The sequence below is a fragment of the Sipha flava genome, unplaced genomic scaffold (assembly GCF_003268045.1).
Source record: "Sipha flava isolate LNK unplaced genomic scaffold, YSA_version1 117_pilon_pilon, whole genome shotgun sequence".
Classification (NCBI taxonomy): Eukaryota; Metazoa; Arthropoda; class Insecta; order Hemiptera; family Aphididae; genus Sipha; species Sipha flava.
The window spans coordinates 1,120,363-1,139,626 of record NW_020271741.1 but is presented as its reverse complement, the minus strand read 5'-3'; the positions used below and the strand labels follow the sequence as shown (position 1 = coordinate 1,139,626).

At 32.8% G+C, this 19,264-nt stretch overlaps 1 protein-coding gene across 1 annotated transcript in view; it reads right to left on the bottom strand.

The window, feature by feature from the left end:
• The window catches only part of LOC112693131 (transmembrane and TPR repeat-containing protein 1-like), a 168,302-nt gene that overhangs the window by 26,606 nt on the left and 122,432 nt on the right, over window positions 1-19,264 (bottom strand). Inside the window, exons 11-14 of the mRNA XM_025568057.1 lie at window positions 10,840-10,983; window positions 9,850-10,049; window positions 7,907-8,042; window positions 5,401-5,578 (exon numbers count right to left, since the gene is read on the bottom strand). Of these exons, the coding sequence (XP_025423842.1) occupies window positions 5,401-5,578; window positions 7,907-8,042; window positions 9,850-10,049; window positions 10,840-10,983 (658 nt within the window). The remainder of the gene's footprint in view (window positions 1-5,400; window positions 5,579-7,906; window positions 8,043-9,849; window positions 10,050-10,839; window positions 10,984-19,264) is intronic.

Sequence of the window (19,264 nt, the reverse complement as noted above, 5' to 3'; positions counted from 1 at the left end):
TACCACCGATAAGGACCACGTGCAGTCGTATGATGGCCGATCGGTTACGGTCAACGCATATAATTGTGATGTGTTCGTTTGCGCAACAGCTGCGTTATCGCGACGGAGAAACTAACACTACCAGTGCACTGCCAGTGCACAGCCCCGAAACATATTTATTATGACGAAATGTATTCCTACTAATAATGCATAAACGTATTTACAATGTTCGTACGGATCGCACAGTTAATTGTAGATCGTCGTCCGCGTAACATTATTGCACGATATTAAACGGTCATTGCGCGGAACAAAACAATCGTGTTATGAAAAAAAAAAAAAATATGAAGTGAATAATTTTTTCATTCGAAATAAGAGTACTGTATGACGATAAATTTGCAATTGAATTCCGTTTGTTGTGCGCGTCTGGCACTGGTCGATGGAAACCGTACGAAATACCTCGTTAAGCCATACCCATAAATGGATGGGGACGGAACACCGTTATCCGGCAAAACATCAGATCTTTCGAGCACATGTTGTTCTGCCGCGGTACTTAACCACAGTGCCGTAACGAGCTATTTTTTATCCTGAAGCAATGTACTCCCCCCCCTCCAGGTTGTAGGGATGTCACACTCACAGTTTTTAATATGTACAATACGATTAGGAAAAATCTAAAGAATTGAAATTAGGTTTCTAGCAAAAAAAGAAATAACATTTTTTAAAAAAATAAGTATCTTAACCCTCCGTTGAGCACATATCCCGAGAAACATATTCGTGGCACATGAGTCTGACCAGACCCATAAACTTTTTTCTGTCTTTAAACGCATGTATTACATTTTTGTAACTTATTTATACACCATGTAAGAAATTATTTTAATTTTTTTTAATTTATTACATATTTTACGTTTCGAATTATTTGTATAAAGATAAAGAATTAAGAAAAAAATCGTGAAATGTGAAAATAATACTTAATTTTGTTTTTACATACTATATTTTATTTTGTTTCTTTAACACAACTAAAACTTATATATTCTACTTTTGAGTGTTGTTGGCATACTGCACTTAAACATTTTGTACAAAAGAAACGAGTTTTTCGCGGCATTTTTTCATTTCCTTGAGAACAAATTTTACAATATTTTTTTTTATCGAATGTATCAGCTCCGCTAACGCTAGTTACTATTTCTGATGTGGTCTGATACAAAAGAAGAAACGAAAACAGAAAAAATGAGACAAGAAGCTAAACGGAAAATATAAATGTAATTGAATATGAATACTTACATTCATTGGTCTTCCAAAAAACGATTCAAAAGCCGAACGAGAACTAAACTGTTTGTTGATGTGAACATTTTGCATTCTTTGTTCAATATTTGGAAGAGCCAAAGTGTTAGATAACATCCATAAAAAATTCCGTCTTGCATCAGATTTTTTGGTGCCATCAATTTCTTTGCAAATACAAAATGCAACCAATGCCATAACATCTAACATGTTACAAAAAAATGCAAAAGTCCATCTTTTTGTGGCTCGTTTTGATGTAAAATGAGTAACCATTTGGTCCATGCAATCGACGCCTCCTTTATTTTTGTTATAAAATAAAATTGCTTCGGGTTTTTTGGCTTCACCTTCACAATATTTTGTATAGTGTACGGTAGAAAGCAAATTTACACATTTATTTTTTTTTGGCACGTAGCTGAAAATTGAAACCAAATTATCATTAAATCCAAAACGAGATGACAAAACTGGACGTGAAGGATGTTTTCTCATTTCTTCAGGGATACATCTTTTGTTAGACCTAATGGTACCAACGAATGCAAGACCGATTTTGGTTAGTCGCTTTGCGCCTTCTAATGTTGTAAAAGAATTATCTGCGATAATTGTACGGCCGCTGTTACTATATGATTTTGCGAGTTGTAGCATGACATTCTCACCTTGATTCGTTTCACGTTCATTTCCTTCTTGCCGACCTGTATATAGTTTTCCTTGTAATGAATATTTTGTTTTCGAATCACAGGCCCACCAAATTTTTATACCATATTTGGCTGGTTTTGATGGTATATATTGAGTAAATTTGGTTTTACCACGATATGGAAAGAGCTGTTCATCAATAGTTATATTTTCATATGGACTATAGTTTTTTGCTAGATTTTCATTCATATAATTCCAAATATCACGAATAGGTGCGGCCTTATCACTTTGCAAACGGAATGGACGTGTGCGTCCATTATCAAACCTAATGTATCTTGTCAATAAAAGGAAACGTTTATGAGACATAGCTGCTCTGAATATCGGTAGGCCATCTGTACGCCACAAAACTTCTGATTTTTGTGTGTTATTATGTGAAACACCAGCTGCCAAAAGTATTCCAATAAACGCGTCTAATTCACTCTCAGTGACATCCTTCCAAACTTTTTTTTTTTCGACCCGTATTAGACGCATTCCATTTTTGTATTGAATCTTTTCCATAACGATTCGTTTCAGTGATGATAAGGAATGCAATATCAGGAGTAAAAAACTTTTTGAATACCTCAATTGGGACAGAATTTCGTTCCTTAGGTCCACTTCTAAAACGCATAACATTGTGTTGACGAATGCGAACACCAGTGTTTGGTTCATTTTTTTCCCATTTTGTACCGTCTTTACCATAGAAACACTCTTCAGAAGTACTCGTACATAAGTTTTGAGTTTCAGACTCCGTAAATTCTTCATGACTGTCAACTAAATCATTTGGTTCGATAATCACTTCATTCTCAATATCTGATGCATCATCTTCGTTTGGTACATAATCAACATCACAATCGTCATCGTCGGCAGGAAATAATTCGATTTCGTCAATTTCTTCGCTCTCTTCAACATTTCTTTCACGTTCAATATCATTCACCAAAGCTGTTGCTAATCTTTCATAAAATGCTGTATCAATATTACCGTCGCGTGATCGCGTATTATAAATAAATTCCACTTCATTTTCAAAGTTCATTTTGAACAAAAAAATCAAATTTTTAGAAGTATATAACTAAAAAAAAATTAATTTACCACAAAATATACTCAGTAAACAATTACGCGTCGTGTTTTTTGTTCACATGAATGCACTATACTGATTCTAATGATAAAAACAACGATAAAATGTGTATAAATATACTATTTGTCATGTATAATATAAACGAGTCTGGCTAGACTCATGTGGCACGAATATGATATGTATACCATAATATTCTTATAACTATCTATACATTGGGTTTTTCCAATATTTTTTTTCATAGAGTAATAGTAAATAACACTGTAGGAGGGTACACAAAATTTTAAGTCGCTATCTTATTTAAAAATATAATTCAACTGTAATTAAAATCAGAAAAGGTCTAGCCAGACTCATGTGCCCAACGGAGGGTTAATATTTTTGTGCCAGAGGCAAGTTTCTCGCTCGCCTCACTCTAGTTATGGCTCTGCACGATCGTCAATATTTATAGATCTCACTCGAAAAAAAAGTGCAAGCAGTCCCCGAAAAATTCACCGTTTTTCTAACCTCTCATTTTTTATCCGCATCGTTCCGGCCCGTGTCTATCGTTTCATAACGTCTCACGTACAAATTGTTTTATTTTCCATTATTCGTCGGGGAAACGATCGATGTACACCGCAGACACGAAATATTTTACTGGCACAGGGCTGTGTAAGTGTACCTACGGCTGGTTTCACAACACACACACACACATACCCACGCGTATACGTGGATAAATGCACATACATGTACGTGACCGAGGACACAGCAAAAGGAGCTGTCGTTCGCGATAGCGTTAAAGGACTCGTCGCGTAATGCCTTCGGACACATAAACGCACGAGCGGAATCGTCATGGTTCGTTACGGTGGCAGCATCGGCAATGTGTGCCACGGGCGTAATAATATTACGTTTACCAGGTGATACGCCAACACTTAAACTAACTAATTGCCATATGCCTTGGAGATGATTTTTTTCGTTTTTCAAACCAACATGAACGGCTAAATTTTACCCGTACGACACGTACGAATTCGTTAAAAGTTTCAATGCAACATTAAAAACATAAAGTAAATCATTTTTTTACGCGATTCATGGTTACACGAGTATGTTGAAAGCTATCTACTCCGTTCCGTATACTTTAGTATTTTACATTTTTAGTTTTTTTTTTATTATTTACAGAAAAAATATTATTTAAACTAATTGATGCTTGTTTAACGAACAAATATTGATTGCCGAATTAATTTCTCCTCGAATTCCCGCATTAAATATGTGCATCAACCGACATCAATGAAAATGTTCAAGCATTTATTCGATAAGCTTGTGTTTATGAATGTTTGTGAAAATAATTATTTTTTCGGTCCGATTTAAAATAAACAACATTCATCCATCAACCATCGTTATACATCATAAGTTTCTCATTAAAATTTCCGATTCATCAAAATATGTATAGTCATAACCAAACAGAAAAACGAAGCCTATTATTTTATGAAAGAAAACTCGTCGATTATTATTATTTTTAATGATTTAAAAAATTTTTTCATCCCGAGTCCTTTGAACTGGTATTTATTAACGATACCTTAGCCATTACTAGGAGTACTACATTTTGTTATTTTTCCAAGCACGTAAATACACAAAATATTCAATTGGAAATTTTTGAATTCCAAAATGTGATTTTATTCAAACAACAATTATAATAATAAAACAATGCATTTTAGTCGAATTTTACGTTTCTTTTGTAAACCGTTAGTTTGTATTTAAAGCATTATCTCTATTCTGCGTTCGTCTAATAATAACGCTGCTTGTACAAAATCTTTATTTTCGTAAATTTATTTATAATGAGCGCGGATGCGGCTACAATAATAAATATCGTTATGATAATTACCCGATGGGAGTGCAAATGTTCCACCACCACGGTTATACGAGTAGCAGAACGAGTCAATTAATGATAAGTAGCCATTTATATACATACATTACTACGATATGAACGATTGAAGTATCCACTCGACTATAACAGGTCGTATGTCAACAGTGGAAAACACTTTAATTGCATATTTTTAGGTGCTTGGTGTTTGGTCATGAAAGAAAAATTAAGAGCAAAAAAAAAAAATGAATTACCTCGATTAAATATTAAACAAACTTTACAAAACAAAACTCGTTTATTTTTTAGAAACAAATAATTAAAAAAAATAGCTCGTTTAATTCTGGCGGAAATAAAAAAGAAAAATATAAAGTTTAAATTAACTCCGTTTTAAAAGCTCTAGATTATTGAATCGTGTACGAATCATACTCAGTAGTATACACAGATATATCGTGGCCCACACGATTCGGCGTGTAGCTTTCGAGTTCACGATGACCTATTGTAATGCAGATAATTTTCGAGATTCGCGACCACATGATGTGGTTATACATCTGATATATTATGCGCAGGTGCGTGTACTTACGTTGCACATGGACATTTTTCCGTCGCCGTCGCGCCGTCGTGTAGTTTCGCCGGCCGATGACAGCGGCGCCGTGGTCTGTCCTTGTTTGTACAGCTGCCATCCCTTGATGTAAAGATCGCCGGCGAATACGATCCGACCACCACCGGGCACCGAGTGTCTGCGCCTCGTCGACTGCCACCTACACATGCCATTCGTGATAATTTTATTATAATATTGGATGACCTTCGATGGTGACATACGATTACAGGAAATATTGAACGAGTCCCATAAACGCGTGTCAGGCACATACACTCACATACACGCACACACGTCCGTATGAAGTTGAAAGGGATAATGGACCATTAAATTGTCCATTTCACGGGTACACAGATATAACTGCAGTGGTAAAAGTTGCCTGATGCAACACGTTATAGTCATAAGCTTAATCGAGACCAAAGACAAATCATTTTAACGACACAATTTACTATCAGAATTGTTTTATAAAACTTCGGGACTATGTATATTATGCTTCGGATGGGAGGTTTGTTCACAGTGTTCGAAAATTCGTGGAGTTACCCGATCATTTTTCTAAAACTCTAAAATCTATAAGCTGCCTTGGATTCATTGATTATCCTTTCATCGCTATTAAAATTATCATCGTATATTATTCGACGCATTAGTATTATCGAACGATAGTGAAAGAAATTCAAGAAATTGATGTACCCCAGCTTATTTTTTTTAATAGTCTCGTATTAAAATCGGAATGAAACGTTTTTGAATGACTGGTTACCCAATATGTTTAATTGGCTGAATTCTTATAAATGTTTAAATTTGATACAAGCCCATAGTTTTTGAGTTTAAGTCTATATATCTATCTCAAAAAAATAAAAACCTCTATTGTGTAAAAATGTTTTGAACACTCAGTAATAAGAAACGAAAGACAATTAGTCTAGTCAATATGTTTGATGTAAGCAAAGTGGGCACTAGTCAGCTAATGAGTAATAATCTAATATGTATCGAGATATAATTCCCGATAAGTTGATATTCTCTCCGCCGGATATGCGTGCCAGTAAAAAATGAGCCATTGCAAAAAAAAAAAAAAAATCGAAATTTACGACACGTCTCATGGGAGTCGTCCCATGGACTAATCTATATTTTAGTGACACTACTTGCTTACGATACGACTGTTATGTAATTGTTATCTACGTACTCATATTCCATTTAATATTGATGGGTTAAAAATTATAGGAAACAATACACCCATTTATAGTAATATTTCATAGTTCATAAATTCTATTTCTATTGATATTCGCAATAATATAATAAAGTATTATATAATCATCGCACTATTTTGTCCCATCGTACAGGTATAGTAAGTTCATATTCGTTAGTGTAAAACGATATTAACCGTCCTTGTATTTTTATCGTTTAAAGTTTCGCTTTAAAGGGAATACTATAAAATATCGGATTTTATCTACAAATAAAATGCCGTATTAGAAAAAAAAAAAAATCACCGGAGATTTTGGAAATCAATAATCATTGCACACCGTTGATAATTGTTTTTGATTGTTTCGTAAATTATTATTGTCTTCGTTAATATTAATCGTTTGAATATCACTCGTCATACTATCATAGAAATGTCGATTCAATTTTACACTTGACCACATCGTTCGTAATATTTGAAGAAGTGCACTAAAGTATAACGTGAATTTTTACATTCATTCATTTTCAATTGAATTTGAAACGTTTGGCGCAAAAAATATTCGCGTAAAATTTTATAGTTTTAAGAAATAAACAAACATCTGTTTTTTTATTCGTTTTTAGAAATTTCTGCTCAAAGCTCTATTAAAATATCACGAAAAGTTAATTATTTACCTAATTTATATTCATAAAAAAAAAAAAAATCTTGGACGGTAAAATAGAACAGATCTTTTGATGTTAAACTCGAGATAAGTATAATCAAATTTAATTATACAGGAAATCTCAAGAGGAAAGTATAAAAAATATTCCAAATTTAAATACCTTTTCTACAAAAACGATCGATTGTGGATGTATGATTAGACATTTTACTTCCGATAATTTTTTTTTTCTTCTTATTTTTTGCGTACAGATAATAATATAAAATAATGCTATTACGTATTGTTAATTTATTGCATATTTTCATACTATATAAGGGGCACGGTCCATCATGTTTGTATAAATTATTAAAAACCAACCGTGAATTTTTGTTTCTATTTGAGGTTGTGTTTATCTGTTACCGGCATGTGTCATGTAAATACAATTAAAAAATAAGTTTAATATTTTTTTGATGGTCATATACGATTTTAAGATTCAGGATTTCACACGTTCTCATAATCATAAAATATTCTCTATCACATATTATATAAACGATTTTTTTGTTTACCAATTTTTTCATACGAAACCCGTAGGACCATGTATATGTTGATAATATTTTTTATAAACACAATAATTATTATTCTATGTTATGTTCACAACGTTCAACTTTGTTCATAAAAATGATTCTTACCATGTAATTAGTCTGTAAACTCTGGATTTCTGTCCTCGATCTCTTAGTACTCTGGCCAGACCCAAAACTGACTCCCTGTGTTCCATATTAACAGCCATAGCTCTTCTGTAATAAATTAGTGCCTCGGCCACGCGACCTGTAAAATAGTAATAATTAATTGTTGAGTCAAACGCTAAGATGTACAGTGTGCTACCACGTGCACAATATATTTTGCCCATATTAATATATACTCGTATATTTTGCCCATGATATTTCATGTGATTAACTGACATTTACCATGTGCTTGCTCATCGAGTTTTTTTTTTTTCATAAAATTAATTATTTAACTAGGACAATGTGTTTAGTCGAATCGATATTCAATTCTAATAGGTAGTTCCCGTTGAATAAATGTCCGGCTTGGAACATTACCACGGTATATTTGGTTGGTCGGAAGACTACCTGATCGTAAATCAATCGAGAAAATGATAGGCTATTCCCTAATGCACGAACAAAAAAGCTAACTCCGTAAAAGTGGCCTCTTTTTATTAATTTACTATAAGTGCTCCCTCTCCCCCTCTTCCAATATCCCCACCATAGTAATTTTTTTATTATGATTATTATTTTTTTATTTTATATATAAAAAATGGCCCTCATATAATATACATTATATAATAAGACTTCATTACAATATTGGCTTTATTTTACATTAGATTACGTAAAAGGCTTTTGTACATAAAACCGAAGGCTCTTCGGCAAAATAATCCCATTGTTGGATTACAACGGGACGAGTGAGAAAAAAAAGTAAAACGTATCATCCTTTGCAATAGGATTTTTCCCGAGCACGTTTTATATTCAAAAAGCCAATAGGCAGTATCTTACGGTGATGGTAGTATGTTTTTGACATCACACCCAATTAAAGATAATCGGTTTACATATTCGTGACAATTCCCTGTTGAGAAACAATACAGTACACGCTCAATTAGAACGTAAATTTTGTATAACTATGAAACTGCGTTACTTTTTCTTAATAGAAATAATGGCTTTTTTTTAAGTTTATACATTCATAATGATTGCTTAACTCGTGTGTGTGTGTGTGTGTGTGTGTGTGTGTGTGCGTATATGAGTGTATGATTTGAATTAAGACAATAATATCATCGGAATAAAATATATTCTAAATAATGAAATTATTTATATAGATATGCATTGTCTGTTAGTTTTTGTTAGAGGAATATGGTATATCTGACATTTATTGTTTTCCATTAATTTTTTCAATATATCTAATGTTCCATATTCAGAGTGAAGAGTATAGAATAATAATTTTATTACTTCAGATATACACCTAATACACTTCAGTAAACAACTAAATAAATAACTAATATTTTAAATAGGAAAAGTTGTTTTTCTTTTTCAGATATATGGAATATATAAATGTAAAATAATTTTTACATAAAAGAAAAATAGTAATCATTAGATGTAAATTAATTATTCGAGTTCTACATGGAATTATAAATACAAATTCGTTTAGGCTGTCTCAAAATTCTTCTTACTTGAGCTAATTATTTAACGAATAATTTATACACTTGTCTTATAGTAATTTTCTCAAGATTTTAAAAATAAATATTTGTAATAAAGTGATGTAACAATGATGATTATTTTACAAAATAAGTCTTAAAGTGGTTTCGACAAATTGCATATAAGTATAATGTGAAAAAATCAAATGCTTTTTCTTTAATTAAAAATCAAAAATTAGTTCCATTAAACAATACAATTTAATAAGAATAATATTCAATTATGGTTTAGGTGATAAATATAAGCGATAAAAATTAATTATTAGATAGGTAGGTACCTTTTATTATTTTAAAATTATTATTAAAATATTAAATTACGATCTCGAAAAATTATTGTATTGTCGATAGTTCAATGAGGTAGGTTCATATTGTATTGATGTTGGTCGGATTACTTACGGTTGTCACGAAGCCAACGGGCGTAGCGCGCTTGGTGTTCCGGGCTTTTGGGCTGATAGGTGGCCACGTGTTTCAGTAACCGTCCGGTCTGACTGCCCGTGTGCAACTTGGCCAAGAGCAAGTACGCCGCTGTGTACCCACTGTTCAGCATCAGACATCGCTCCAGCATGGCCACCGCGTCCTTAGTCCTGTTCATCAGCCTGCATCACACATAACACGTGGACGAGTTAGTCATAACTTACGTCACGATCGTTAACGACCAGCGGTCGGATGATAGTTGATACGTTACCAGGTGCACTGGTTATCAGGACGAGTAAATGATCGAATGGGTTGCGAGAAAATTTAAACAAAACTCTAACCTAACTCGACATAGGTCACGAAACGGATACCGAGAATGGATAATCCTACCCTGATGTTCACGAAAAAATAAGATTTTCGGGTGACGAGTTATACCTTCGTGTAATTTTTTTCTCGGTAGGTACTTTTTAGTAATTATTTATCATACACCTGTATATATACCCTATTATACACCATATCAATACTACACGATTTTTGGTCTTCCGATAGCGAAACTACCACAATAAAGGGTTCAGTTTTAACATCCGTAATAATATTCATAGACACATCGGTTTATCACTCCCGTGGTACAGTGCAGTGTTATGTTCTTAACACGATTACTCATTATTTAATAATTAAAACGATATATGCAAGATAAAAATAGGCCATATGAAATACGTGTTGGTACATGATTCGAACGACATACATTTAGTGGTAAAAAACCTATATTAGGTTCAGGTTTTGACTGTGTTAATATTTTCACGATAACTATTATTACATGTCTATAATGACGATGTGAACAAGTAGATTGATGAATGGGCAACAGGTTTTCGACCAAAGCTCTTTTAATACCATACGTTTACAACTTTGGTACTTTTAAACGGGACGTGATACCGTTTTCGAAATCGTAAAAATGTATTACGTTGCAGTTACCTGTACACCTGGCCAAGGTTATAATGGGCGTTAACGTGTCCCGGCGAGTATCGGATGGCGGCCAAGAAATGATGTTCCGCATCCTTGGATCTTTCCATCAACGTTCCCAAATTGTTGTGTGCACTGGCGTAAGACGGCCATAACCTACGGGCAAAAAAAAAAAAACGTTCAAATGAAAAAAACGATTATAATATCATAACATTCGGTTTTAAAAGTAATACTCGTATATTATCACATATATTGGAAACAAAATATTAACAAATAAATCAATTAGGTCCGAGTATATTTAAGGGTAAAAAACCGTTTGTGTTAAATTAACCTATTTTATATAAAATCTGAGTAAAAATTGGTACAAATTTTATATTTTTAATTAAACATAAAATGTAGGTTTTCAGTTGCGCGCTGCTGTTTATTTTTATCTGTATGATTGGTAAAATCAAAATTTTGAGTGGATGATAAATGAAAATTTACTGTCAAAACTGCGGTAGAGTACGTTTGAACGCATTTCACTAAACGAAACGAAAGGATAATTCGTATCCACGAAATCCATGTATTATATGAAATACACTCAAATAGGCTATCAAGGAATCTATTCATAGCACTATCCGAATGCGTCAACATATTTCAGGTTGAGGTATCGATTTTACCCAAACGGATTGCACTCTTTTTACGCGCCTTAAAATAGATTCAGCGAAATATTCTCCAGTTAAATTCGCTTATATGCATTATACTCGCATAACCGTAGTTTCCGGAAGTGGCAGGCTGGAACAGTCAGACCTTAGTGCACGGTCGACAGAATTCGTAGGGATCTGTAAGGTAGGAAAACCGGATATTGCATGCATGCCTACGTCGTAATCTTGTTTCGATTTTTTTCCGTCATGTGTGTAACCATTTCGCGGTTTCGGCTGTTCGGCAAAGATGAAAATATACCAACACAGCCGTAATGACGTCTGCAAAATTGATTCGGGTTCACCTCTAATATTGTGTTTCTCCGGTGACAATAAATCACGACGAAATTGTTTCCTACTCGTTGGTGCCGATGGTGGCAAACCGTTTACTGAGTACCGGTACAAATTGTGTACTACAAACTGAACCAGAAAAAGAAGAAATCCCCCTGGGATACCAATAAGTAGATACTATGTATCGATATTTAACCCTGCCATCAGTACTTGTATAGCGTGTGAAATGCAGTAGAATTACACATCCACGTATAAAGAGATTTTTCACGTTTTCCGAAATTAAATGTATGTAAAAATAGCTCGTAATGATTTGCGTCCATAAAATTGTTACTATAACTGTCGTAGTTATATGAATATTGTACGGATTACCACCGACAAAACCTTTTTTTAACGCTACAAAAATAGTCAGTACTATAAATTCGTACCGATCTCGACTGGAAACTTCAAACCCATCAAACAATAGTTCGTTAAAAGAAAAAAAACCGCAAACACAACGCGGTTATACGTACTATGATACATGATAAATCACAGCGGGTGATTTTCGTAACAAAGTACAATCGACTTCCATACGAACACGAGTCAACATTATATATACGTATAGTGCACAGAAGGATAGATTTGATTTAATGTTTGTGCTGTGTTATTTTTTTCCGCGACGCACAAATGATGAAGTTTTTCGTCAAGAACTTATTATAGTTATTATAAAAGTAACCTAGAGGAGGAAAATATTTTTAAATTTTTTTTTGAAACATTTTTGACTAGCTGAACTTAATGTGCGGCATGATAGGAGTGTACCTCAAGAAGGAAATAAATAAGAAAATAAAAATAAAAACACGTCGAAACAGTGTAGTGTATACAAATATTCACCACCATCACTGCAGTCGTGGTTGACAATGTCGTCGCCGTCGCGACAGCGAAGAAAATCGATTTGTCTCGCAAATGTTTATCCGAGAAGAGTGGAAGTAAGAGAAAGATAGATGAATATATATGTATATGTATAATACGAGAGAGAGAGAGAGAGAGAAAAAGAGAGAAACAGATAAAGTGGAGTGGGAAGAAACTCTAATGGAAAAAGTGTCATCGGTGGAATCCAATTTTGGACTCGTCACAACAATACCGCACACGCACAGTGTTTTTTTCGCAGTATGTTGACATAGTTGTTCCTCCCCGTCCGGTCGTTGGGATCGGGATGAAATGAAAGAAAACTCCTTTACACTTGTTTGCATACAACCCCGAAAGCGACGCGTGGGGTGCACGTATACGTATCTCATATCAATTCGCTTATAGGTTTTCATCTCTACACATACATAATATTATATAATATGACGTATGATATGTATGTATATTATTATTATAATGTTTACCGGAAGGAAGGGGGAAAATAAAATAAAATGAAATAAACAGTTTTGCACGCACTACACAATATGATTATGTTAAACGAAAAAAAAATCTCTTGTTCGACAGCGCAGCCTTTTCGCCTGCCACGTACAAAAACGCACACACGTACCGATAACTGAAGTGTCATTCGTCTTTTCACATTATCGACAGTGATGTCATTAGACAGTTGACATAAACGAGGGTATAATCCAATATAAGACACGTAACCCTGAGATACGTACACGTATGTACAACGCATATACACGTGCTTCACGAATCCGTGTGCACGCACCGAGCGAGTTCGGCTATTGGGGTGTTGGGTAGTGGTTAAAGGTCAGAGAAGGGGATGGTCTTCGGTGAACGAGACGATGGGAAAACGCTTACTTTCAACATTGACCTTCCTTGTGCAGAAAACAACCGTACAGCTTATTGCTTTGTAAATGCACGTGTTTCTACTTTCTAATACACACCCCTGAACATCGTTATTTATTTAACGTACTCCACTCACCCCCGGGGTGTCACCCGTAGTACAGGTGCGCACATACGTGCGCGCACAGTATCGTGTTACGTTATACACGCGTGGAAGCAGGTTAAATATACAATTTTTTGCGTTATTTTTTCGCCTCGACGAAGACCAAGAGAGTGATGGATGACGTATAATAATTTCAAAGGGCTAACTCTCGTATAACGGGTGGGTCGTTTCATTTTTTTTTCCGCGCTCCATGTTGACTGAGCACTTTTACACGATGAATGAATACAGTTTAATATAAGTGTCCACACCATTTGGGGTTTCTCAAGGTGTAAACGACCTCGTTTTTTATTCTACTTTTTTAAAATTGTTTTTTTTTTTCATATCAGAAAATTTAACATGCGAGTAACGTAGCTCGTCTGTGACGCTATATCCGACAGTTCAGTCTATACGTAGGTTTTACCTCTCGTTTATTTAATATAATGTACACGTTTTAACCGTTCCGAAAGCTACTATAAAACATTCATATTAAGTACCTATTTATAGACCTATACCACGCGCGATGGAAATCAAAACGTTCCTGGAAAATTACATTTATATCATTTCATCTACAGGGTTTATTGTTGGATAATGGAAAAGAGTATAAAAAACCTTGACGTTTTGTTTATTTATTTTTTTACCTTATTTCGCTCTTTCAAAAACGTTAAAATATATATGTACACAATAATATATTTAAATTGTATTCTCCCTCCCCTCCGATAATTTAATTACATGTATGTTTTTAGATTGGCTACGATAAAACAAAATATGTCATGAAAATATCATTCCGAGCGATCACGTTTATCAGAACACGGTTTTGTGCTAACGTTTTAATATTGGAACGAGAAAAAAAAAATACAAACGGTTTGATAATATTATTATATAATAATTAAATTTGCATATACACCCTATTTGCAAACATCCAACTGCGAGGATTTCTATTGTATGTATATCGAACACGACAAAAAAAAGGTCGTAAAAACGAAAACCATATATTATAACAGTAAATTATTCGTAAAATCCACGTACGGTTCCAGTGCGTTCCAAATGTTCCGAAAAATAAATACTGTACTGGTCTTTAAGACGAATTCGATCTGTTCTCCAGATGAAATAAACCAGTCGCGAAAACTTAACAATGTATCAATTACTGCGTTAGCACGATTTCGAGAAAGTTTCCCAGGCACTGATTACCAAGTCGATAAGTACAAAATAATTTAACGTACTTTGATGTTCATTCGAAACTTATTTCTCTCGTTATTATCCAAAGGCGGTAAACATTTCGAACACCTTACAGTACATTGTGCATAAATTGCGTTGCAATTAAGCACGAATAATTATAATTTATTTTTAAAGCGTACGGACTAGTGATAAATTGTACCGTAAAAATAAACGATATTGTCAAGTGAACAACATCTCGGTGCTGATACCGTACTCTTGGGCGATATTCCGTAGAGTTGGTTTTTTAATTTTGTCGCGCACGAAAAGAAACGACGAGTACGAGGAGTATTAGAACGTAACAACATGAAACGTGCACAATCGACGCGACACGGTGTATATAGTGGTGCCGCGGTCTAATACAAACATATTTCATCTTGTTTCCATATAATGTTTGACGTAAACCTTTATTGAAATTTATCACTGGGAGCCGACGGTATTCACGTGGAGAGCGATACGCGTTCGTGCAATACTTTCCGGGGAGTTTATTCCTTTGTAAATATTTTGTTTGAATCAAGAATTTCGATACGTTTATTATAGACACTGTGCGCCGTGCGGCGGTATACATTATATTTATTTTTCACGTATAAAAACACCGCATATATCTATACGTCGAAATTGAATACGTAATATATCCATAGGGATCCATTCGGTCCTTTTCTTAAGTCTTTACAGTTACATATTATTCATTCAGGTCTTTTTTTTTTGTTTTTTTTTTTTCATCTAACTCGTAGGATACGGTATATTTCCGGAGCGTAATAAAAGTTGAAAAAGCATAAATTCAAATGTATTTTTCACCTTCTGCGGTTTCATATATCTGTATGTTGGATGATTATAAATTGTACAAATACACATAGGCCACCCCCTCTCCCCTCTAGTAGCGATCTAGTCGTGACTTTTTCTTGACTTGTAAATAAGAATACGTTGTCGATAGATTATTTTAATTCACACCACGTTGTTGTAAGCAAGTACATGCGAAACGCATACATTACTCACATACAGTAAAATATACGTTGTATATGTTATTACTACAGCACGGATTGTTATGCACTGAAAAGTATCAATATATGCCAAATAATATACAATTAAAATCATAAAAATGTGTAAAAAATATGCAAATACATGGAAAATGTGCAATACAGTTGTGATTATTTACATCACAGATTTTTACAATATTAACATTGGTACTTATATTTAAATATTGTAAAAAAAAGTATTATAAATTAATATTTTACACATAATCTATTTTCTGAATTAATAAACATATGCATTTACAGTACATTTATCGAAATATAATTTTAAAGCAGTTATAGATTTATACTGAAGATAGATGCATTTACATACAGTTGAATAGATTATAAAGCGATTAGAATTTATTAAACTATTGACGGAAGGAATAAGAAGGATTGGATGAAAGCTAAGAAGAATATTTGAGTCGGTAGTGAGGTAACCGAGAGAAAATAGAAAAAATAAATTGAAAATAAAATGACTTGCAAATAGGTTATTCAAGTGTTTGAATACATGGATATATAGTGGGGAAGAATTAGGTGATATATTAATATAATGGTGGAGAAATAAACTGTACTTTTTTCGAAAACGGGAGAACGCGTCAATGTTTAAATTCCTAAACCACGGACATTAAGAGATTGTAGGAACATAATGTTTCTTAATTAGTAATTTTTTATTACTCTTTATCTCTAACAAGCATCTGCTTATAAGAGATAGATAATCATATAGTATTTTTATATTTAATTGTATTGTTACCTAATTTTGTTTTGATGATTTAATGTAATAAAAAAAAAAAAATATGTTCCATGTAGCGAAGTAATTAATGAATAGAACCATTTAAATTGCCCAAGCGTTGCGAAGAAGATTGTGATTTGTAGGAATTAGATCGGAAGCAGGTAATTTTGATAAAGAAATGAGATTAAATTATTTATTGGAAAATGTTAGTTATTCAGCTCGCTCATTTCTAGCAATATCATGGTTAGGGACTCAAAATAATTGAATAGTTTTACTAAAAGTGACTAAGACGGAAAATTATGGAATTAATGGTGAGAACAGAGGAAGATATGAAAATAATTGTTTTTATTTAATTGTATTCTATTTTAAATGTTGTTTATGTAATTCAAGTAGAAACCATGTATACACTTACTACTTTAAAATGAATGATATGATCACGTAGTACATTTTTAATCTACAGAACATGTAGGTTTTTTCTCTCGATAGCTAGAATGTCTAATAATTGGATATATTTTTCAGTTACCTTTGGCGGAATTAAGGTGTATACTTGTAAATTCGGTACAATTCATTTATAGAACATTTGTGAAATTCACAAATTTACATATTAATATATACGCTATAAAATATTATGACCACTACACTCGGCTAATCGAAATCCAGACCACCAAAATGCACACCATAATAAAAATGCTTAATATATATATGTATTATTTCTGTTTATTTTCGTTTGGATATTACCATTGATAATGTGATTTACAATCAATCGTAATATGCATAATTTCAACTCGTTTCATTGACCACTGTCGTTTGAAAAACAGTGACAAAAAATGCATAATAATTCCTAAATAACTACGCACGTCTGAATACACGTCTCATTGCAAGTACATTGTCTTATACCGTAGACGAAATAACATCCGACGTTTAATAGACCACGTAGTTTTTACAGTTTATATGGATGTACTGTTGAAATTAAAATATCTTATAACTAATTTTACTTTCGAACACAATAATTAAAAAGAAACAACGAGTATTTCGGAAAATCAGTAATTTTATAAAATAAAATATGTACAGTTCGAATTATTGTTATTATGTTTAATGACAAAATTATTTTTTTTAGATACTGTAAAACGTTCTTGAGGGTTATAATAGGTTTCATTGTCCTTTTTGTTAAATTTTCAAACGGTGAACGATCGATGTAACGAATTAAATCAAACTAATTGTCCGTAATTTTTATTTAGTACTTATATTTCATAACTGTTATGAATTCGAACGACCTACGTCCATCTATTATGCGTTTATATCGCAAACTCGTATGTACAAAGTAGAACAGCTGATCAATAATAATTGGTTTCACACTTTACCATTTACAGAAAACGGACGTTAAAATTACAATTTTCATCATGAGAATAATATGTAATTAGTATGTAAAATAATTATTTTCACCAGTGTATTGTACAATTGTGAAATTAAATAAAAAAAAATTGAGGATCTCAGATCATATTTATGCATTACCCGAGTCCATATACATGTATCTAGTTTCCATTGTTTCCAGAGAAAAAGAAAAATCTATTTTATTTAATTTAAAATGAAACTGTAGTTTTTTTTCTTTTTATTTTTTTTTTTACTTCATTAAATTGTATTATAATTATTAATATTATATTGTATAGAAAAATATATTTTCAGACCGGTTAGATCTCCAGTTTCAATGAATTACGAGCCTCGGGATACAGACTCAAATTACCCATTAAAACAACTGCGAGTGTAGCGGACCGTTTTCTTTAGTATAACACCAAACATAACAATATTATATAGTCTAAAAATGTATTAACAATACATATATGTATGTGTCAACAAAAAAGGACGCCACCGTACTCGTGCAAACTACAAGAATGTTCGTCTGTAATTATAATTACATGTGATTATACGAAAGCATTACATCATACCGTGGTATTATATATATATATATATATATATATATTAATTATTCATTAATTTTAATTCGTTTTCATTAATATACGGTAAATTTTAAAAAACGTATTTCGTCTCCATTAAACATATTTTAAGTAATGAACCCACCAATTCAAGCGTGTAAGCATGTATAACGTGTACAACTTATATTGTTAATTTTTTAATGTCGTTATTACGTAAACGGATTAAACTCTTTATTCCGACAGTTTAACTGATGGATTCTGACCGTTTCAAACCGAAATAAAATATATATTTGCGAATTAAAACTGCGCAAAGCAATGTTAATTATTGTCAGTCGGTTTTATAGCGGTTAGATAATAAGTTAGCAAAAAGAGGAATGTAGAAGTTTTTTGAACACGTTGATTGTTGTGTAATACGTAAAGTAAATATAACTCAATTTATGTTTACTGTTTAATTAATTAACGGCAAAATGTGCAGAAATTACTTAATATAAAACAAAAGTTGTTAATTGTATATGGATTAATATGTCTCCCTCTTTTTTTTTATTTTATTTTTTTTTTTTGTTTTCAGGTTAATTTATCCAGGTGCAAAGTATACCCGAGCTTCGAACTTGCATAATTCAATCAAGCAAACTTCTATAAACTCTCTTTATTATCATATTAAATTAAAAATTTATTTCGTGGAATTTTTCAGT